The 22,765-nt window shown below is 36.8% G+C and overlaps 1 protein-coding gene across 4 annotated transcripts; it reads right to left on the reverse strand.

The window, feature by feature from the left end:
• Nucleotides 1-285: 285 nt before the first annotated feature.
• On the reverse strand, nt 286-22,355 carry LOC131165680 (clathrin heavy chain 1). Of its 4 annotated transcripts, none has more exons than XM_058123673.1 (31): nt 22,270-22,355; nt 21,926-22,121; nt 21,259-21,463; nt 18,135-18,223; nt 17,896-17,974; nt 17,680-17,807; nt 16,970-17,068; nt 16,743-16,851; nt 11,243-11,322; nt 10,936-11,163; nt 10,782-10,847; nt 10,137-10,253; nt 9,208-9,405; nt 8,961-9,077; nt 8,666-8,725; nt 8,273-8,359; nt 8,059-8,142; nt 7,838-7,972; nt 7,678-7,740; nt 7,492-7,596; nt 7,294-7,406; nt 6,933-7,185; nt 6,619-6,755; nt 6,258-6,536; nt 5,167-6,169; nt 4,534-5,019; nt 4,276-4,446; nt 4,009-4,194; nt 2,257-2,379; nt 1,738-1,848; nt 286-865 (listed from the first exon to the last, which is right to left on the reverse strand). In XM_058123673.1, exons 1-31 carry the CDS (start codon nt 22,314-22,316, stop codon nt 704-706), a joined length of 5,316 nt encoding a protein of 1,771 aa, XP_057979656.1. In that variant the 5' UTR covers nt 22,317-22,355; the 3' UTR covers nt 286-703. The 4 variants fall into 4 exon arrangements, with proteins under 4 accessions (XP_057979656.1, XP_057979655.1, XP_057979658.1 ...); XM_058123672.1 differs by having other exon boundaries at nt 11,243-11,325; XM_058123675.1 differs by having other exon boundaries at nt 21,926-22,350.
• Nucleotides 22,356-22,765: the final 410 nt, after the last annotated feature.

A 22,765-nucleotide genomic window follows, 5' to 3' on the forward strand; every position in this document is an offset into this window, starting at 1 on the left:
CACCGTAGTAATTGATTGGCCTACAGGTAGAAGTTGAGATAACCAAGCCAGCTCCAAATATGAATAGTAGACCTAGTCCCCCCTCCCCCCCAACAATAGCTCATAATTTCTCATCCAATTTTACTAGGCATCAACCCCATTTATGGTCCATTGGGGAGCATGGATTTCTCATTCCATAACTTCTCCCAAACATAAGGTTAGAGAAACTACAAATATAAACTAAAACAGAATGATGGAACACAAAATAAGTGCAGTAAAAAAAAGTACAAAAAAATAAATAAACTATGGGACGAACTTGAAGCACAACATATTAAAGCCGATGCCTTACAATCAATCAGTATAATGTTCCGTATATAATACTCAGACCAAATTAAGGGGGCCGCACCACAGGAACATTAGTACAACAAAGAAAATCCTCAGCTTGCCCTCTTCCACTAGCAAAAAATGCCTCTACCCAAAGAATATTACAAAGAAATATATCACACCCCTATGATTTTAAACTAAAAAATTAAAATAAAAAAGGGACAATAGGAACATTATTCCCAACAACAATTACATTCTACCCCCCATTAAAACAAATGAACACAAAAAAAATTGAAGGTGCAAACCACACCCATCCCCTCAATGCAAAACCTGTCCTGCGCTGTGCACCCCCCTCCTTCACGAAGCAAATACCCTATCAGGGCAGTTACTGAGTATATGATCAATAGCTTCCCATTGGAGGCATCCCAAAAGGTGGCATGGGCGGCATTCCCATTCCACCCATAGGTGGCGGAGCCGCAAATCCTCCCATCCCTGCTCCTCCCCCCATACCTGGCATTGGTGGTGCAGGCAAAGCAAGAGGCAGTAGCTGGGCATACATATTCTGGAAACAAAACACACATTCTCACATCAATTTATTTTTCATTAGATAATTTCAAAGAATAAATAAAAGAGGATCTCAAAAAGAAAACAAGTGGCAGACAAAATCTAGAAAAAAGCAAAGGTAGAAGGCAATGCTAGAAAATAGCAGTGTTTTAAAAGGCTCAATCGAGGCTCGGCTCAAGGCACAATATGCCTAAAACACCTTGAGGCTCAATCTAAAATAACTATAATCAAAAAGGCTAATGCATTATATGCTGAGGCTAACGCATTTTTACAAAGGCACACCTTTTGGGCCTTTTTAGTTGAGGCTTACACATATTGGGTGTGTGATTCTCAAGTAAAAATTGGCTAAAATATTTTAACTACATGTTTGTATAAAAGGAATCACATAATATGAGTTGATTTCTAGAACTCTTGAACCTCAATCTTTCCAAAATAATAGAGAGTTGTATCTTAGATCATGAAAATAGTTTGAACTTTGTAATAGTATGACTATCTCGTCATGATTTATATCATGTATTCAGGTTAGCAATTTTTGAATGGCCAAGTAGTTTGCAAAGTACATATATTTTCCTTCTTACTTTATATTTGTGATTTTCTTAATTTTTCTTTATTTTTAAAATATATAAAATTTATTTATATTTTTTTAATCTTAAAAATAAATTCTTAAAAGGCATACACCCCAACGCCTTAAGGCTTACACCTCGCCTTTTAAAGGTTAAAAGGCCTTCTTCGCCTTTTATAACTCAGCATGAGCAGAGATAGCTATTAAAAAAAAAAAGCGAGAGAGAAGACCACTTCCTGCCAAAACAGGAGAGCAGGGTGCAACTATTACAGGGCACTGCATTCATTATAATGTCACCGAGCAAGTACCTGCTGTGCAATTACATCTTTCTCTTCCTTCTCTTTAGCCTTGACTTCATTTTGAGCCTCAATTTTGTCCTTAACAAGTTCATCAACTTTACCAGTATATTCACGGATAAACTGCAGCAAAGCGAAATCAAAAGAAAACCACGAATAAGATTCAACAGGGATTTTAATGACCCAAATTATCACCCCACACACTCAAGAAGGGAATAAAAAGTCAGGGCTCAGGCAAAGTAGCCAGGAACCAGATTGCTTTAACCCCACCCTGAGAGTTATTGCGTTAGCCAGGCATCACTTGTAACCCAGAAGAGGAAAGCAAAAGCACAGATAAGCATTCAAGGCATAAAACAGTGACTGTTGTAATTCACAGCAAATGTGATACAAGTGCTAAAATAATAAAGAAAACCAAGCCTACACTATAAAATTCTTGCTTGGCCAAGCTTGACCTATCATCTCAGTTAACAAGCTCACTAGAGCAGGAGAAAATGTCAAAAGCTTATATTAGAGAAGAGTTAAGCAGATTACCTGCAACAGATATGGAAAGGCAAAGTCGATCATATTGTTCATCCATGCAAGTTCAAGTGCAACATCTGGACGAATTAAATCATAACAAACAAAGAGGCAAGATGCAAAGCACTCTTTCTTTCCCTGCACAAACATTAACCAAAAATAAATAAATAAATAAATATAGGAAGACCACCACAATACACAGATATTAAACCAAATAAACACTGGAGTTAGAAGACCAAGCTGAATGAGCAAACTGAATAGTGTGTGGGTGCTTTTCCAGATAATTGCAGCATTTTTTTAGGTCAGTAACCAAAAACCAAACGTCTTTCAAAAATTAGTTCAACCAAAGTAAGCAATCTTGGTTTCCAATGTCCAAGGTTTACAACATTCAGCCATCTTCTTACCTAGTTTCCAATTACAAGGGCACACATGTTCCGCATAATCAAGGTAAATTGTAAAAAATGACATTTCAATGACTGTTTCAATAGAAACACATTATATTCTATCTTTTAGACTTTCCATGCTCATTGGTGCAAAGCATGCAGCCATTCAGTAACATGTTATGCACACAAAATGACCCTCACACAGCTTTGTCTCGGTTCTTGTTACTTGACCAACCATTCACACTGCAATCTAAGTGCAACCATATGCTAAAAGTTACAAACTTCTCTATTTCATAGGAGGGCACTCAATAAGTGCAGTCATGTGGGAGCAAGGTCATTTAGTTGCTTGAATCTGGTCTTGTTGGGAGAAGAAAAATAGAAAGCGCTCAGCAGGGGAGCGGGATTAAGTTACTTGAATCCAATTTATTTACATTTGTCATCAGACACATGCACTGCATTTATACGCTTTTCTTCTACTTTTTATACAATTAACTAAATCTTTATAGCTTATTTTTCCTTGCATAAAATGTAATTTAGTTCTTTCTCCATATATAACATTTACTCTCCATCTTACTATTGATTATTGAAAGTAGCTGGGCAAATAAGGTCAAGTAATAATAACTTTGCTTATTCAAGTTTAGAATGTGTATTGGTACATTTTAGGATATTAATAAGTAAACAAAAAACAAAAAAAAAAAGACAGAAGATAAGTTATGGTTCAACCATGCAGTACATAATATATTTAGCTCTACAATTCATATATGTATAGAGATTCCAACTTTCTATAAAACGCTTAACCTTCTGATTCATCAAAATTCTGATTCTGTCTATTCTCATACCTTGATTCATGATTTTATTACTGTAAGCAGCCGTCCATTTACCACATTAAATTCTATTACTGCACAATCATCCAGAAAGTGTTTTTTTCTTGATATTATGAAATCAACTTAACTTTTACAACACAAATGTTCATCTTTCAAAGGTAATAAAAACTTTCTCAGTGTCGTCTTTCAATGAAAATAATCATTCTTTCTTTGACAATAAAATATTCCAGAATAATCCTCTGCAGTAAATACTGGGCAAACAGAAGTCTACACAACTATTCATGTGTGCGTTTTAGGGTAATCATTCAGGTGGTAAAACATCTATCAAAACTTAGAGCCCCTAAGGCATGGTTCAGGTGGAAAAATATAGCAGTGGGGTCAGGGAGATCCACGGTTCTCAATCAGAACAGGATCAGCAGACGCTTAGAACCATCACTATGCTTAAACCAAGATTGCATAGATATAATATTACCTAAAAATGCATTCCTGCTTCTACACGGGAAGAATACACATTAATTAAAAGTTTTAAAAGAATATGAAATCTAGTTCAAGTTTGTTACCTGTTCAATGAAATAAACAAGCAGCTCTTCCGCAAGTTCACGGTCACCAGACTGTGAGCATGTCTCCATGGCATCTTTGTACAGGTTGTCTTTCTTTGATAATGCAATAGACTGTTTCCATCTACCAGCTTTCTTATAAATATAAGCAGCAACACGTCTCATCTCAAGGAGCTCATGTTTCTCAATCTGCTCTCAAACACATGTCAGGGGACCTTGTAAAACGCAAATCACAAATAGAAAAGAAACAATGAAATAACAATGCATTACCTTCTGAGCAAGGCCTATCTGATCAAAACTATCATGCATATCAATTGATTCGCGCAGCCTCTCGTAGTCCTCCTCTTCAACATATATCTCATTCAAAGCCTCATTTACAGCAGAAACGTTGTTGCTCTGAACAGCAACCATGTACGGCTTCACAAGATGCAGGTGACCAGCCTGAAAACCACAAAAACACACATACCCACACTTGAGTTTTATTTAATCCCTGTAAACAAAACCATGTTGTAATGATAAGGTAAATACCTTTCGCATTATGTCAACAACACGTGTATGGTCCACACGAAGAGCAAGCACATTAAGAAGATCATTAATAAGGTCAGGATGCTCTTGCAAGTAGAAGTGCACTGCCTTATAATATAGCTCTACATTAGCAACTTTGACTGCGACATCTTTAAACTGCATATGATCCCATGCTTCAGGGGAATGATTCATTATGGTAGTTGCAGCATTATCAAACTCATCATACTGGATATACAGATAGGTAAGTTCCTTCCAGTGCTGCTGCTCATCACAAGCTCGTATAAGCTTGGGAATGTTGAGCCGTGTCGAAAATAATTTTATGTGCTCCATTAGCTTCTCAGGACGATATCTAGCATACAGGACTCCCAACTCAGTAAAGATGCCCATATGTGCACGTTCCAACCCCAAACCACTCTCCATGAGTGATATTAGCTCATTGAAACAACCTCTATTCTGGTAATAGTCACTGACCTCTTCCAAGTCATCCACCTATAATTTTCATATTCAAAAATTATGAGAAAAAGACCACTGAACAAAAATTATAAAGAAACTATGATGATATGTTCAGGTCCTAATATTAAGTCGAAAACTAGAAGTTCAAGTCCAAAACTACAGAGTAAGGTATAAACATGACACCTGGATAATAATGTTGAGCCCACATATTTGAGCTAAACGGAACTCCTCAGCATCAACACAAGCAAAGCAAACTTCCTTCCATGTCTTTGAGCTGTTGGCTTTTCGTGCCGCATCTACAGCACCTTGGAACTGTCTCAGCTTCACAAGAGTGCAAGCTAACTTGGCCCAGTTAGATATAAAAGCAAATATTATTTTTGCAGCCTCGTAGAGGGCTTCATCGTACAACCGATCACCCACATTTTGGAGATTAGCAACATTAGGCATGAGAATGAATTCTTCAATATCACCCAGCCTATCAATCTTAGCATATGCATAAATGAGCTCACTGTCCACCTTGGGCTCTTTGGCCTTTTGCCTAACCATCAGAAGGTACCTCACCAAATCATGGTAGACATTTGCATCCTCTGCTGCACGAATAACATCCAAGAATTGAGTTGCATCATCTGCACGAATAAATGACTCGATTGCATCACTCACCAGGCCCTCCCTCAGTTGAGCCTTGGCCACCTGGCTCCAAACAGCATCTTCCTCAACCCGGAACGCAAACTCCACAGCCCTTTCAATGCTTCGGATATTATCCAATAAGACATTAACAGCTTGGACATTCAAGTTGAACTTCTTGAAAATTGCAAATGCCTCTTCATAGAGTTGGGCTTCCACAGCCACTTCCCCAACTGCAGGTCCATCAAAGTTATCTAACCTATTAATGTAATCCATAACTCTAGATGGATCTGCCTTGATAGCAGTCAAGATAAGCAGGTTCTGAAGATTAAAATTCCCACTGAATGCAGAGTTTTGAAGCACAATCTTTTCAAGAAGCTCTATCAGTTCATGAGGTAGGTCAGCAGTCATGAAAGCTTTAACAGCAGCAGAAACTTGCTCGGGGCTCTTGCTCTCTGGTAAAGCAGTAGATACAACTTGATCAATGAGCTGTCTTCTATAGACATTCTCAGGGTCAAGAACTTTCTCCCAGAGATCACCATCCATCCTTTCAACAACATATCTGGAATGGACATAGGGAAAATTAATCTCGAAGAACCATATAAACCTACAAATGCATAACAAATGCAACAACCCAACCAATGACAAACCTGGCTTGCAGTTTGAACAGAGAGTTCTTATTGGTAACATTAATAAGTTCATCATCACACTGCCCTCTCCGGTAAGCAACAACTGCTAGCGTAGGATCACGTTTCTCACAATATTTACCCACAACACGTGAATCATAGTATGGGTTGGTTGTGAGGAAGTGCTCAGGATTGTTGTTGCTATCAATAATGATTTTACCCAATGCATTGTGAACATGTACATCTTGGCTTCCCTCGCTCACAAGATGCTCCAGGAACTGAGTGAGTAAACGCAGCCGATTCCTGAAAATGCCAAGAAAAGTATGAAAACTGAAGTAAGATGAAGGGAAATCTTGAAATGGAGTATGAGGTGGGGACATAAGACCTCTTCTCACATTCCTCCACAAGTGGCTCAACTGGAAGTAAAGATCGGACAGAAAGAATTAGACCCTTGATGAAATCTTCAGGACACTCATCATCTAGCAGCTGTCCCACAACTAAAGGAGCATTCCCTGGGTTCACCTATTAAAAGAAGGAAAAGACAGATCAACAACTTATTTTCAACTACTTTGATAGATAAATTAAAACTTTATTAAACTTGAAAAGCCAGATAATTGACTGGAATTCATATAATGGTTGAAGCACCCACAAGACTTCATAATTCCAAACAATGACCAAAAAGCTTTGCAAAACTTGTACCTTCTGAACATAACCTTCAATATATCGAAGCATGTTGTTTGAGTATAGATAGTGGGTGAGATCTGGCACAAAACCAAACCGATCGCATACGTTAATAAGTGGCCGTGCATCTGGAAGCTTGGCTTCCATCAGAAAGTTCTTTGTCTTTTCAGCATCATAGAAGTTTGATTCTCTTGTCACACGCTCAACCTCTTTGATTTGTCCAGTTTTAGCAGCTGCTTCAATGTACTTAAAGTGGATATCAGGATCCTCGCTGTACCCAAAACAAAACGAAGATAAAATGAAAATCACCAAAAATTTTGAGAGCTTCCATCAATGTGATAATTAGCAAAGAAAATCACTTTTTTTCAAGACAGTTTACCTGGAGCTCAAATATGACCCCAGGAAAAAGTACAGCCCTTCATATGACTTAAATTGTTCAAAGAGTTTTATACACGCTTCAACACCCAATTGCTCAGAGTATTCCTTGGCAGTCTGCACATACATGTCAGTGAGCGTTGCTAAAAGTTCAAAGATTAATAACCAATCAAAAGTCAATGCTAGCAAACACAATTCCTACCTGAACAATTATCTGAAGATTGCCTCTTAGATTGACAAGTAAAAGGTCCTTCATGCACTCCAAAGCCCATTCTCGTGAAAGAGTCCCAAAAAACTCAACGAGTGACTGCAAAGGTCTACAATATTAAAGAGCAGTTCTACAAACTTATATGCATGCCGAGAAAGAGAGGCAATGTAGCAGACAAACCTGAGGCTCTATTGCATGTGTATTCACAATGACGCGCTTAATATCTGGTAACTCAGTATAATGCTACACAAGATGTAAAATGTTTAGCTCAGGGGCTAATTTTTACTGCACTTTAAAAAAATATCAAGAGGATAAAATAAGTAGAAAGGAGACTCTTTACCTGAAGAGCTCGCACATAAAGACCAGCTTTTTCACAAAGTTGGGCTATTCTAGGACGATCATAATGACTGAACATCCCATTCGCAAGGATTGCATCAGCAACATTTGGAAATGTTACTAAATTGATCTCCAGAACCTGAAAAGCTGAAAATATAAGGAGAAGAAAACAAGTATGTGTACAATAACTGGAAAAATCACAGGACCTCTCAAAAGATAAATAACCTTTGTTTGAAGGTAACCATGTTCTGACAAATTCGGTTTCAAAACATCTAACAAAAAGGCTGTTGCTTCACGGATCATGTTCCTCTAAAGAAAATGAACAAATAATGTCATTTGTAATTTAGATAACAGCAACAACATTGAAGCACAAAAAAGCAAAAATGGAAAACCTGATATTAAAAAGTCAATGGTGAAAGCAAAATGAAGCTCAACAAACCTGAAGAAAAAGATCAGTTATAGTGTTGTAATCAACTGGACAACCTCCTTCCATTTGAGACATCATTAAAGCAAAATTCACAGCTCCCTGCAATACAAAATCAAATTTAAACATCATCTGCCTTCAGATTCTTCTTATTTAGAAAAAAGAAGAAATTTTATTCCAGAGAGAAATACAAGGATCACAAGAAATCCTCCTTAAAAGAATGAATCTAATGAAGGAAAACATTCATAGGATTTGATTGCTTCTACCCAAATAAATAAACCCTCAAACACTACACAATTGGAATTTTGAAGAATGCTGATTATGTACACTGTACAGTATATATATAGCTCCAACAGCTCAAATTAATAGACAAGTTGACCAACAATATAATTCCCAGGCTATGCATACCTGGGGATCAGATCGGAGAATTGTTTGAAGGAGGAACAAATAATCAGGTGTATACCCAACCTACAACAACCAAAAAGCCATGAGAAAACTGAGAACTCAATAGTGAAAAATATATATAATAAGGAGAAGAAAATAGCAGCTACCCATATCACAAAAAAAAAAAAAAACAGAAAAACAAAAAACAAAAATTTACAATCTCTTCACAGTTTCAATAACAATATCCGTGGTACCAATAGTCCAATTTTGTGCCCGAGAGGAAACAAATAAAGAGTTTATTAGTTTCAAGATGCCTCACCTGTTTTGAATATATCAAGATTTTATCAAACTCCCTCCGTTCAGCAAAAGCTGCAACTACTTTAGGAGTTGCTCGGGCTTTAATATAAATTTTGAGTGCAAGGTCATTATCGACAGTCTACAATGAAAAATTGGTTATCAATATCAAAAAGGTATAAAAGGAAAAAACTCAAATTAGGCAGAATGAGAACAGATGCTGAATAACAGCCTAAAGATGGAAAAAATATGTGCACACACACAAACACAACCTTCACAAGGTCTCCAAGCTCCTCGCTACATTCCAGCTTGTCTTCCGCCAACCAATTCTCCAAAAGATTCTTTTTGTTCTGATTTACAACAAGGCGTGATAACTCCAATGACTCAAATGCATTAAGCTTTCCTCTCGTCAAAAGAGTTCCAAAGTATTGCAACAAAGGTGGTGTTTGCCCAGCTTGCACAGGAACACTCTGCAACAATTACAGAACACGTCGTAAGGTACTTTACACCTTTACTGATGAGAAAATCAATTTACAACTTTCTCTTACAGATTCCAAAACACTATAGAACCAGAGATAGGAGGGAGGAAAAAAAAATCCATTAAGGTCAATTCCCTTCGAAGCCAAGCACATTTGGAATTTTCTGCAGGAAATGCAAATTCAAGTAGTCCAATATTCTACTGACCAAGATGTGGGCCACATTTAAACCCCTCCCCCAAAACCAATAAAAAAAGAATAAGTTATAATTTTTTTATTTTTTTTATTTTTTTAAGATAAGGGAAGGACGACTCAAATGATATGGACACTTGCAACGTAGGCCTTATAGTGCACCTGTGAGGAAGAGTGACTTAGTTATTGTGGGGGGCAATAGGAGGGGTAGGGGTAGACCTAAAATAACTTGGGAGGAGATAGTGAGTAAGGATTTAATATCCTTAAATCTATCAAAAGAAATGGTTCATGATCACATAAATTGGCGAAAAAGGATTCATATAGCCGACCCCACTTAGTGGGACTAAAGCTTGGTTTTGTTGTTGTTGTTGTTGTTGTTATAATTTTTTTGCCAAAAAACCTAAAAAGCAAGTTCGATGGCATTGTTTGATAGTATTAGCAATTATGTGATCTATTATAACAAAGTTAGCCAAGAGATCAAAAGGGAACACAAAGAAATGAAATGCATATGATTGCCAACATAAAATACATACCTGAAATTTAGCAACTGTGTCAGGTGTACGAAGAATCCCTTGTGGAGATTCTGCAGCAAGCTCAGCAGCCTCTTTATACTTTGTTTGGGCGAACAATTCTTGGAAGCGCTGGACAACCTGAGGTATATCAAAGTTGACAGGTGAGCAAATTCTTGTTATGCAGAAAACAAATACTGATATGGTCATTAATGATATAAGTCTATGTCATCACATGGTAAACAGAATTTCAACAAAGCAAACACATATGTCAATATGTCTATGATTAGATATGATGCGGTCTTTAAATATTTTTTAAGGGGTTGAGGGCATAGCCAGAATGTGATGCTTACACCATATGGTAAAACAGAATTTCAACATAGCATACACAGCTGTCAATATGTCTTATCACTAGATACCATGTTGTTTTAAAATAATTTTTAAGGGGTTGACAGCATAGACAATACGTGATGGATAAGCATACAAACATGATACTGTAAAATGAAATGAGCCTAGTTTAAAGACGCTACTACTTTGCATGCATCATGCAAGTCCTGGCACTTATAGTTCTGAATATTAAATCAGTTCATTTTGATCATCTCTTTAAAAAAAATCCCCATTATATGTCAATTTTTCACATATATAAATATAAATCAGCTGTAAAGTTACCAAATTCTCGGCACCAGGAAGATTTCCTCTTTTGGCAAGATTGACAGCAAGCTCCAGATTGTTCAGCTGTAACAATAATCAGATAACATACATAAACAAAATCATCCATTCTGTATTAGCATTAAAAGGAGCAAAATAAATATAAGAAACATACTTGGCCACTGACAAAGGGCACAATTGTTGCCTCATTCACAGTTGCAAGCAAAACCTGGCCTCGCCTGTTGATGGCATAGAAACCTCCAACAGATGAAGCTTCCGCTGTCAAAAATATTGGATCAGGACTAATTCTATTCCTGTATACTGCAGTCGCACTTTCCAAGTCATAAACGAATAGTAATCCAAGCTTGGTGATCACATAAATCAAACTGTATTTATGGGATATCTGCCACAAAGCAAATTTGAAAGTTAATACTGATGCAACACTTCCAGGAACAAGGTAAAAGCATTAACAGAGGTGATACCTGCATAGAAACTGGAAAGTCATCAGCAAAATCTGGAGGAAAGAAGAGATCTGCTTGTTTCTTTGTAAATGCTGGCCTTCCTGCTAACAGCTTTTGCAAGTTAGAACATGTATAAATATTATTTTAAGATGAACAATGCAAGAATACAAACAGCATAATAATTTCAACATATTAATTACACTATAGAACAGGGCAAACATCATTTCCACATCCATGGGAAGTTAAAATAATTGCAACGGGCACCTTCCAATTTGACAACCACTTGCTTGATTACTCAGCTCAATAACCTCATAATGAAAAAGCTGACAAACAGTTATTCTAAAAATACTGAAATGTGAATGAAAGTAAAGCTGTAATTTTTTTTTTCATTCATTGTCAAGTTTCTTATTTCAAAGTCTTCAAAGTTTGAGCTTCTTGTACTCAATCAGGATAAGCCAGATAGCACAGTGTTCTGTATTTGGCCTTGGACTTGTGGAAGCTAGACATGTTTCCAGCTCAGTTTGAGCCAAACACCTTGCATTGAGTTCCACAGCTTGAGCTTGATTCAAGGTTTCAAAATGCACCTTTGTCAAAGTCCAACTCAATCTTGTTTCCAAGTAGCTCTACTCCTATTGTAACTACTAAGCTCAGTGGGTTAGCTTACTTCGACAGGAAACAAAAATTGTCCATACACATTTTAAAGTGCGTATAATTCAAACTCCAGCCCAACAAACTTAACAGTATAAGTTCTTCAATACTTCATTGATTTCTAGCTTTTCATATTTGCAATTGCAAAAATTGTGCTCAAGAAGCATGCATACCATAAGTGCTAAGTACATTCTCAGAAAGATTTTTAGCATCAATTTCTTGGTGTTGTGATCAATAAGGTGCTTGGGGAAAAAATGTAGTCATTATTAATGAGCAAGAAGAATATATGGTCTCTCCAGAACATATCACTTCAGGAATTCCATAGATACAAATTGTGACCTGGACCAGGCAGCTATTCCAATTCCAAAGAATAATGATGAGATAGCTTCAATCTTTGATTTTCTTTCCTTCTCCATCTTTGATTTTCTTTCCTCTCTCCTCCCTCTCCCTCACCCTCCCTCCTCGATTATACACTTATCACTGTTAATTGCAGAACTGCCCACTGCACCATATAATAACCAGAAACATACTGTCACTGCCCTACACTTTCGTAATCCACTTTCCAAGTATGTTTAGCAACAGCTACCATTGGAAACAGACATTGCCGATCAGCCCCTTCCCCAAATTTCATTGCCATCCAACAATATGTGTAGCCCCATGCACCAGCTAAGATTCCCCAGCCATCCGCCCTTGAAAATCCCCAGTTTTCTAGCCTGTTTCTCCCCAGCATGTAGCGTACATGTGACTGAAATCCTACATTTGAAATTTTGATTTGCAGCACAATAACTTGATTCCAGACACAATATTTTGCATTCATGAATTGCTAGAAATTGGACTGCCTTGTACCATCAGCATTTTGGAGAGTCAATTGCCACTGCTAGCATCAAGAATCAAATTCCATTGTTTCATATTATGAGTTTTCTAATCGGAATGTTTAGTTTCTGCATGATACTCATTACTCAAGATTAAAGATGAATTGGAGATAGATTTACAGAAATTGAAAAATCTGGGGCAAACTGTGTTAAAGGTTTGGTGATATATAGCTGCAATATATATTTAAAAATTTTTAAAAAAAATCAGCAACATGGTGACAAATTATTGGAAAAAGGAATGCCTTTTCTCATGCCTTGGGAACTTTTTCTACCTTAAGTGTGGAGAAAATGTTTGCAAAATCGCAATTGGTGAGAGGTGTCCTGTGAATGTGTTTTCTTAAAATGATGTTACTTGTATGCAGCTTTAGAACCTCGCCCACAGCCTTATATGAAATGTTAGGCTGATAACACTACTTTACATGCTAGCGAGAGGGGTTCTGGTTCCTATCCAAATGGATGATCATTTTAATAATGTTTGGTGAGATATCATACCCATAGGCCATTTGCTCCTTGCTTCTCCTTGGTTGGATTATTTGTGTATTACTCAAAAGACATGAGAACATAACTGTCTTTCACTATAATAGCAAGAAGATTAATTTGGAGCCTGTTCTACCAGAAAACCAAGGAAAAGAATATGGTAATATTGTTCATGTCAAAGTTACTCAACTTGAAGACACTACAAGCACAGGTAGGCATGTGCTAGAAGACACCCAAAGCCTTCAAAATTTATTGACACTAATTCCCAATTATGCTCTTCACTTAGTTCGCTGCCGCAAAAGTTTGTTGCTTTCTATTTTTAATCCTACAACATTTCAATTTTGAGACTGAATTTTTTCCAAGCAGAAGAGATTTGATTTAGAACAAGAAGCTGACCATGGTAGACCCTTGTCCCCAAAAAAAAAAAATCCAGCATCTTTTTCTCCTTTTCTAATTCTGTTTCAATTTCTCTCTTGGCAGTAAGCCAGTGATTTCACATAGCTGTTTTCCATCACAGGGCCCCAAATGACTTTTGTTCTTTGGAAGATCTATCTTGTGTGCATATGTTGGGATAGGCAGTCAATGTACTTGGTAAGAAGTAGAAAATCTTTGCTACGGTCTCTTTTTTTTTAAGATAAGGACTGCTGTGGCATACAACAGCAACAACCCCACCAAACCTCCCCTCCTACCCCTGCCCCAAAAATCCCCCACTCCCTTACTGAAACTCAGGAGGATCCTCACCAAGGGAATTCGATCCCTAAACCTCCTCAAATGGGACCAGGAGACAAACTGCTGGGCCATTTTTATTACAGTAATTAGGCATATTGAATTTGATCGACTCAGAAGTAGATGAGAGTGAGTCAAATGCTCAGATTCTGCATTTGATGGTTTTGATGTAAGTGTCTTGTAGAAAGATGATGTGTGTATCCTTATGCCATCTTAGACAAGATTGCAAGGTATAAAATTTCCTGTATTTACAGGTTGCCCTTCGTTAGGCAAGCCAGGATACAATATAGTCCCTATCAAAACTAGGGAATGCATGAACTTGCTCATCATGCAATTAAAACACATAAATTCAATGAATTTTAGCCACTTAGAGAGGGAAGATTATGCACATGCAGTTGAAATGCAAAACAATTCCCACTTCTTTCAGTTTCCATGACTAATTTTCTAGATTTTGTAAGTTTTAAATTATAAGGATATACTTGTCGGCAATTACTACAGCAAAAGTGGTTCACATATGCTAACACCGGGAAAATGATTTTGTGCATGAAGCAATCTTGTTATGATTGGCGCAAGGTGAGTTTATCAAGTGTTATTAGTAGCAACCAACAAGTTGAACATCTACACTGCTCAACATTTAAATTTGTTGTGGCATTTTAATCATAGAGGCATAAGGAAAGGAGAGGGTTGTACAGTCACCTTCCACTCTTTGAAGCTCTTAAAGAGGTATATGAAAAAGACAGTATCAAAAGTATGTTGAAAAAACATATATGGATGCTATAAATAATATTGAAGAGGAAAGGCAAATGAAGTAGCAAACCTTAATCATTATGGGGATGATGTTGTCGAGATTTACAGTGAGTCAGTGACCCAGTTTCATTACTCATATAGGGCATCAGCTAGTAGCTCCAAAAGGCAGAAAAGGGGTGACAGGAAGAGGCACAAGATGGAAAGGATGTGGCAGCTTCTAGTAACACAATGCTAATGTTTCTAGCATTTTAGAATCCCTAGTTTTGGGCATAGTCACACACTCCGCTAGAGTGATGGTCAATGGGAAAGAAATGGCTGATATGAGCAGTATGGTGGTGGATGAGAAATATCAAAAATGTTGTTTCGTAGATTAAAACTCTGTGGACAAAACAGAGCATTCTCAAACATGCTTTTATAGCGTGGCTAGCTATCAAAAACAGACTCAAAGTCAAAACCTTAGACAGAGTAGTTACATGGGGCAAAATTCTGATCCTACATGCATAATTTGTGTTACTTGGCCAGAAACCAGAGAAATTTTTTCTTTCAATGCAATACATTAAGTCAAGCATATCAAAAAACTTGTGCAATTTGATTCTTCAAAGATCTGAAACAAATTGGGATGAAAATATGGGGTTATTTTCAGCCATTGGAAATAAAAGTCATGAGGAAAAAGGTAACATGGCATGGACTGCTGCTATCTACAACTTATGGAAAGCAAGCAATGGATTGTTCTTAGAGGATAAAGAAGTTAACCCAGATTTGATAGCTGCTCAAGTTGCAGGTGATATCAAAATATGTTCTGCACAGGAAACCTGATCTTTTCTTAGTTTGCTGCTTTATTTGAGCTTGTGGATGTTTTTTCACATATTGCTTGTGCTTGTTTTGTCTATTGTCTGACAGTGTGCAAATGTTTTGTAAGGCAATGCCATTCTCCAGCAATGATTAATATATGGAGCTTAATTCTTCCTTAAAAATATATGGTGGATGAGAGCTATTTAAATTGGACGGCTAATGGAGGACAGAAATCATAAAGCATCTGAACATTTGCTTCCATGCCTCTCTTCCCACTCACACATGTCATTGGACCTAAAATTTCCAACATTTGTGCAGTTAGTACAAGCCGTCGGGAATTTATGTGGATAAAGCAGATGTGCATTATTTATGAATGATGTTTTACTTTAGAATTAGATTTTTCCTATGCTATTTTGGAAGGATGTTATTATGGATTATAATTTTCTAAGCCTTTTTATTTTCAAGTGAAAATGATGATATTTATGATATTTTGTATTTTCCAACCATGTCGTGTTTTGGCTGAGCCACTACAAAAATTTTTGCTCAGGGGGAAGAGCTTCTACCATAATTTCTTTACAGGGGTAAAGTCCAATTTAGTGTTACCCTCTCAAAATTTTACTAAAAATTAAAGGAACTAATAAATCTAATCCTATTGGTCTCAATTTTCCACAGCAAATTGAGTGAGGCATGAAGACACGCAAAGAAAAAGCAAATTCTTTATTCTTTGAACACGGGAGGAACCATGCAGCATAAGTCTACCATACCATTTCTAATTACAATGCATTCCAATTCCTATTCTTTCCAAGGACTAAATGCCGCCTTACAAAAGATTTGAAAGCCTGAGACTTATTTGCCACTGACCCCTATTAACACCAAAGCCAGATTGAAGTCAAAATTCAAAAAATGTCAAAGACTTCTTCAAACGATGAAATAGTAATCCTCTTCAGAATTAGAAATCCCACAAATTAATTTAATGCCAAGCGTTAAGCCTATGATCGCCATGCATGATGTAGCTCAGGCCCAGTTCATCTCCAAGATAACTAGCCATGAATATCTTGGTCCAGTACAGCCCCAGAAAAATACTAACATATAAGTTAACAATCACACATCAGATGTCTGATAAATGGTATAGAATCATGGGCAGCTAGTTAGGAATAAAAAAGAATAGAGGGCCAGACAACTTCATGCTCATCACATCAGGCAAAAGAAGAAAGAGGAGAAATAAAAATCATAATAATATTATTAAAATATAGGCTGACCTGGCTGAGCACCAAGTTCAATGACATGCAGCTTTGACGTAATTTGTCCAGCATTGATGCTCTTTGTGGCAAAAGAAATAAGGGTAGAAGGATTCTCATTCCCTGCAACCTGTGCAAGAAATACAAAAAGGATCACAAACTCGTGTAGCAAAAGGAAGGGCAGTAGTAATACAGATATACAAAAAAGGCTAAAGACCATAGAAAATGATGAAAGGGGGAACTCTCACTTTTAGTGAGGCAAACGATGCAGCATGTGCTTCCAGAGCTTGACTCCGCTGCTGATCCACAGAGAAAAGCTGCATATTCCCTTTGACAAGTTGTGGCCTCTACAAAAAGGAGAAAGGAAATTAGTAATACAAATAGTGACCCCACAAAATAAACAAAATAAGATACTTCTAGCAGTTGTATAGGCACATGCCATTGGTTTTAGTACCATCATGGAATCCATGATTTTTTTATTTGAGATTTTTCGTGGATAGGGGTTCTTCATCATGAATTCAAAAACATACCATTACTCCATCTAAAAACCAGCTGTGACAAATCCCATCTGTTTGTGAAAGAAAATGTAATCGGGCAATACTCTAAATTACTAAATGGTGGCAACCCTTCATCCTTGAACATAAATCAGCACTGAGACAAAGGCAATGTACTTAGGTTTGAACATATTATCAAACAGGCTTCAGTTTACACCAGACTAGATCTCAAGGCATATATTGAAAGCAAATATATGTTACAGCACAATGCCAACTGCTGCCCATACTTCACTCTTTTTTGGGTAGAAAATGTGTTCATGAGTTTGTGAAAGCAACACCAGACATTGCAAACACATTGTGTGCGTCCCAACCTACAACCTTACATCATGCATTCAAAGAATAAACAACTATCTTGACTATATAATGACAGCATAGCAGGGAACATACTAATGTTAACCACATACCTCAGGCGAACCAGGAGCAATTCCAATCAAAACCAACCACTTTTCCGAAGGATCGCATCGATAATTAATTATCTGATTGTTCACCAAATTAGCTGTTCTCTCAAACATCTTTACAGGTTCAGAGTCACCTACATGGGAGAAGCAGTTAGACCGACTTTACGGAAAAAGGTGAAACATAACCTTATGCAGCCATGAGGGAAAATAAAGGTTTCTAACCTTCAATCGACCAATGATAAACAGAGGTCTGCGTGACCATGCCCAAAATTTTTGGGGTAATCCACTTCCAAAAGACAATCTATGCACAAATCATGCACGTCTGGTTCAGCTAACATAACTTTTATCACAGAAAGAAAATAGAAAGAGAAAAAAGAAACAAAAAAAACAAAAACAAAAACACAGACTTCTTTTAGAGCTCACAAAATGCAGCAGAGATGCTTAAAAATTAAAATTGTCACCTGCTCAGGCATCTGATGAGACTTCATTTTTGCTTTCATCTCAATATTAAATATTTGCAAGTGATCCTGAGTTGTTCCCGGAAGTTGGGCTTCAAAAGGAGTTCAAAATTCATAAGGCAAAAGTAAGAATAAATGAAAGACATCAAAAGTGAGGCATGAATTGAACATGATATAAAATTTCATTTATATCTAGCACCTGTAACACAACTGACAATAAAAATTGATATAGAACTACATCAAATAATTTATCTGCTAAACAAGTTTGAAGCTATGAAAATATTAAAAAAATGACCACTCAAGAGGCCTTTGTGTTTAAGAATAATTTCTCCCAGCACATTAGCTTCACTAATAAAACAAGCCCCCAAACAAATAAAAAAAAAATGTCACTTAAATCCATATTTCTAATTATTTGTATAATTTTTTATTTTTTTAAGATAAAACCAAAATTAATGGGAAGAAGGATTGTTGTCGTGGTCTTAGGCAGTCATGCCCAATACAACATAATCTAAAATGTGAGGCAATGGAGTATGCATTTTTTGTTGGGTTTGGGTATCCCTCCTACGTGGAGAAACCCATTCAACCCTTTAGCCCATTTTTTTGGGCTCTTCATTGGGCTTTTTAGAGGCCTTTTTGAGCCTCATTTAAGTAAGAAAATTAGGGTTGACATTGTAGAATTCCATCAAAAAAGTGGGAGAAAGTGTGCGGTAGAAAGAGGGAGAAGCAAAAAAGAAAATCTGGGTTTTTTCTATAATGTGTAATTTAGATCAACTGATGATTGGAGGGTCATCCGTGATCCGATCGAGTTGAATTTTTCTCAATAGATAGAGGACTCATAGACGCTAATTTTGAACAGTCGGATTGGCCATCCAAGCACAGTGGTGTCAAATATCGACTTTTGAACAGTAACCACGTTGAAGAAATCTGGGTTTTTGCAATAATGTGCAGTTTTGATCATCCGACGAATGGAGTGTCATCCATGGTCCAATCGAGCTGATTTTTCGTCAGTAGATAGAGGACTCAAAGATGCTAACTTTGAGCAGTCAAATTGGTCTTCCAAGCACTATGGCGTCAGGCATCGGGTTTGAACTGTAACCACGTTTTTTGGTGAAATTCTCAACTTTCTCTCTTTGATTTTTAAGATCACTTGTTGTTAGCTAAAAATAGAGTTACGTACTCACTGTGATAGCTGAAAATTGAGATCTTATACCCATACTTTTTTCATAGTGAAGTTTTTGAGTGGACTCTCCAGTCCCGTGGTTTATAACCTTTGATTTGAAGGGATTTTCTACGTAAAATTGTGTGTCTCGTGTGGTTGATATTTATAATTATTTTTAGGCTGATTTTGTGATGCTGAAAATATATATTTTTGTGCTATTGTCATATCATAAGAATTGATTTTGTTAATTGGGAGAGAAAGAACTTCCGGTTGTGCTTCCGCAATTTTCGATAAGTCTCGTTTCTTCCCAACACACTGGTATGAGAGCAAGGTTCAGTATTCTTGTGTAATTATGGATGTTAGCACAAGTAGAATGATTCTTTTGAATGACACAAATTATCAATTGTGGTAGAATAAAATGAAAGACCTTCTATTTGTGAAGGTTTTGCATCTTCCTATTTTTGCTACTCAAAAGTTTGAATCTAAGACTAATGAGGAATGGGAGTTTGGGAATCGGCAAGTGTGTGGTTTTATTCAGCAATTCGTTGAGGAAAATGTTGACAATCACATTGATCAACAGACACATGCACGTACTCTGTGGAACAAACTTGAAAACTTATATGCTTCAAAGACTAGCAAAAATAAAATATTCTTGCTTAAAAGGATGATGCAACTGAAATATAAAAAAGGGACATCTATGGCTAATCATCTGAATGAATTTCAAGGAGTTATGAATCAAATACTTGGTATGGGCATTAATTTTGACGACGAAATCAACTTTCCCTCTATGATTTTTAAGATCTCTTGTTGTTAGCTAAAAATAGAATTATATACTCATTGTGATAGCTGAAAATTGAGATCTTGTACCCACTTTTATCATAGTGAAGTTTTTGAGTGGACTCTGAAGTTTCGTGGTTTTTCCCCTTTCATTTGAAAGGGTTTTTCACATAAAATTTTGTCTCCTATGATTGATATTTATGATTATTTTTAGGCTGATTTTGTGCCGTTGAAAATATATATTTTTGTGCTATTGTCATATCATGAGAACTGATTTTGTTAATTGGGAGAGAAAGAACTTCCGATTGTGTTTCCACGATTTTTCGGTTAGTCTTGTTTCTTCCCAACATTTTTAAATTAAAATTGTGCATACAAGGTAAACTCCTTTCAAATTAGAGATCAGATCCTCTAGTATAAATGGAGAGGAATGCAACATCGAACTATTCAACGCTCAAATTTCCTTCTCACTTTGAGAAGCCCACTAAATATTTAGTCACCAACTTAAAGAGCACTAGCACTACGACATTTCCTAACTTTGAGAAAATGAAGGAAAGAAATAAAGAGAAAATACTGGATCACAAAATATAGCATATACAGAGCAATATGCACAAGAGTGGACACTTGACAGCATCCAACCTCCCCCTCCCCTAAAAAAGTGAGATCACTTGGAAACTGCTGTTATGTAGTAGTGTTATTCAACCTACAGCATTAAGTGCATCAAATTAAAATTCAACCTAGAAGCAAAATATCCGTGAAGCAAAGAATCACAAAAGCAACAATGCATGTGATGAAAAGGCGCAGTCATATCAATGTATCTTGTCATTTTAGTTATTATTTCCTATTTAGACAAAAGGATTATCACTTTTACTCCAACTAGTGTTAACTAGCATGCAATCTTAAGATAAACAATATTCAGTGAAGCAATGTTTATCACTGCAGCGAGAACACCTTAGTGAGCCAAATCAAACAAATTTAGAGTCCTCATATCCATGCAACATTAAATAATTGCTTTAGAAAATGTATTTAAAAAAAAAAAAGGCGCATTTGAGTTAAACTCAAAATGCTAAAAATAATTAGTGATTAGCTTGCAGTAGAAACTAGTATGCATAAATTATATACCAATGAGGTATTACAATGACTGAAAAACAAGTGAATGCACATGAGAGCTACAAAAATCTGGAATAATCCTACCTTTAAGAGCAAGAATTCTGGAATTAGGGTTCATCAGAGCAGAGTCCGCAGTGATGGGTCTTCTCAAGGGCTGCATTGGCATGCTCATATCGATTATAACAACACTGTTTTGTGGTGCTGTTTCTCGAACACATATATACTTATCCGACTCCATTGTAACATGTGTAAATGTGATAAACTGTGGATTAATCCCAACGCTTGGCAGCTGCAAATATATACAAGATCAAACACAATTACCACTCAAATCCGTTCTTTCTTATTTAAAACAGTACACCTACACTACTTCACGCACACAATGAGTAGTAAAACTTCTTAATATCAAAACTATAGATCGTGCACCGTTAACTATTAATAGTACGTAATGCGCGCGGATCCAATCAGGCACCGTGTATATCAGATCTATGAGAATTGTCACACAAATAACCCAAGGGGAACGATATTGAGACAACAAATCAAGCATGGTAACGACATAAAAGAATCTGAACAAAGAAGATAGACTAGCCTCCGAAATTCTACAAACATGAAGGCTTCAGTTTAAAACGCAGGCGTCCATTGTAAACTCAGCTTAGGCCATAGACATCCGAAATGAATTGAACGAAAGGATGTGGACAATTGGGACGAGAGAGAGAGAGAGAGAGAGAGAGAGAGAGAGGGGGGGGGGACTCACCGTTAAGGCCTCTTTCATGGCGATCGGAGCATTTGCAGCTGCCATGGTAGCTAGATCGAATCCTAGAGATCTGAAAAGCGATCCGCAGATGTGATTAAAGTCTTGAGTCTCTAATCTGAGGTCACCATACAGAAGCGAAAAAACCTGCACGGATTCTGATCGCTGCGAGATCCGAAGCAGCGACGGAACCCTCAACCTCCGGGGAGAGAGAGAGAGAGAGAGAGAGATGGGAGTGAGACTACGACGCCCCTCGCAAGATTAATGAACGCAGGAAAACTGGAATTCCAGAGATCACATCCAAGGCGCCTTCGGATGATAAAAAGTATAAAAGAAAAAAAAAATACCCGAGAGGGGAGGTCGTGTTAACGTGTGCCCTGTGCGCTCTGCGCATTTGCCTGCTGCCACTATAGAGTCGGGGCTGTCTGGACGGGCTCCTAGCCTCGTACTGTGTTATAAATGCGTTACTCTTCTAACAACATATCCAAGGAAGTACGGCTTAAAATTACTCTCTGTAATTTACTCGAATATTTTGTTTAGGCAAAAGATAATCGCATCTAGGATCTATTTAAAAGAAATATAGGAACAGATCTCTCTTAATATTTCTTTTTTTTTAATAATTTAATTAAAAATAATAATTTTTTCTTAATATTTAATGAAAAGGTTACTAAATTATAAGTATTGAAATTTAGCATATTAATAATTTTAGGCTCTCTGATAAATTTTTATAAAACACAAGAATCTATGTAAGTTCTATGTAAATTCACACATAAAAATTGTATTTTTTAAATTGAATTGCACTTACTTTTTAGATCTGTGGCACTGTCCGACATTAATGTCTCA

This window comes from Malania oleifera, chromosome 10 (assembly GCF_029873635.1).
Source record: "Malania oleifera isolate guangnan ecotype guangnan chromosome 10, ASM2987363v1, whole genome shotgun sequence".
NCBI lineage: Eukaryota > Viridiplantae > Streptophyta > Magnoliopsida > Santalales > Ximeniaceae > Malania > Malania oleifera.

Coding starts and splice junctions, on each gene's coding strand:
- LOC131165680 (XM_058123672.1), bottom strand. CDS start 22,316: ATGCGCAGAGCGCACAGGGCACACGTTAACACGACCTCCCCTCTCGG. Junction 7,597..7,677: donor CACATGCAATAGAGCCTCAG/GTTTGTCTGCTA, acceptor AGACCTTTGCAG/TCACTCGTTGAGTTTTTTGG. Junction 5,020..5,166: donor GGCTCAACATTATTATCCAG/GTGTCATGTTTA, acceptor TGAAAATTATAG/GTGGATGACTTGGAAGAGGT.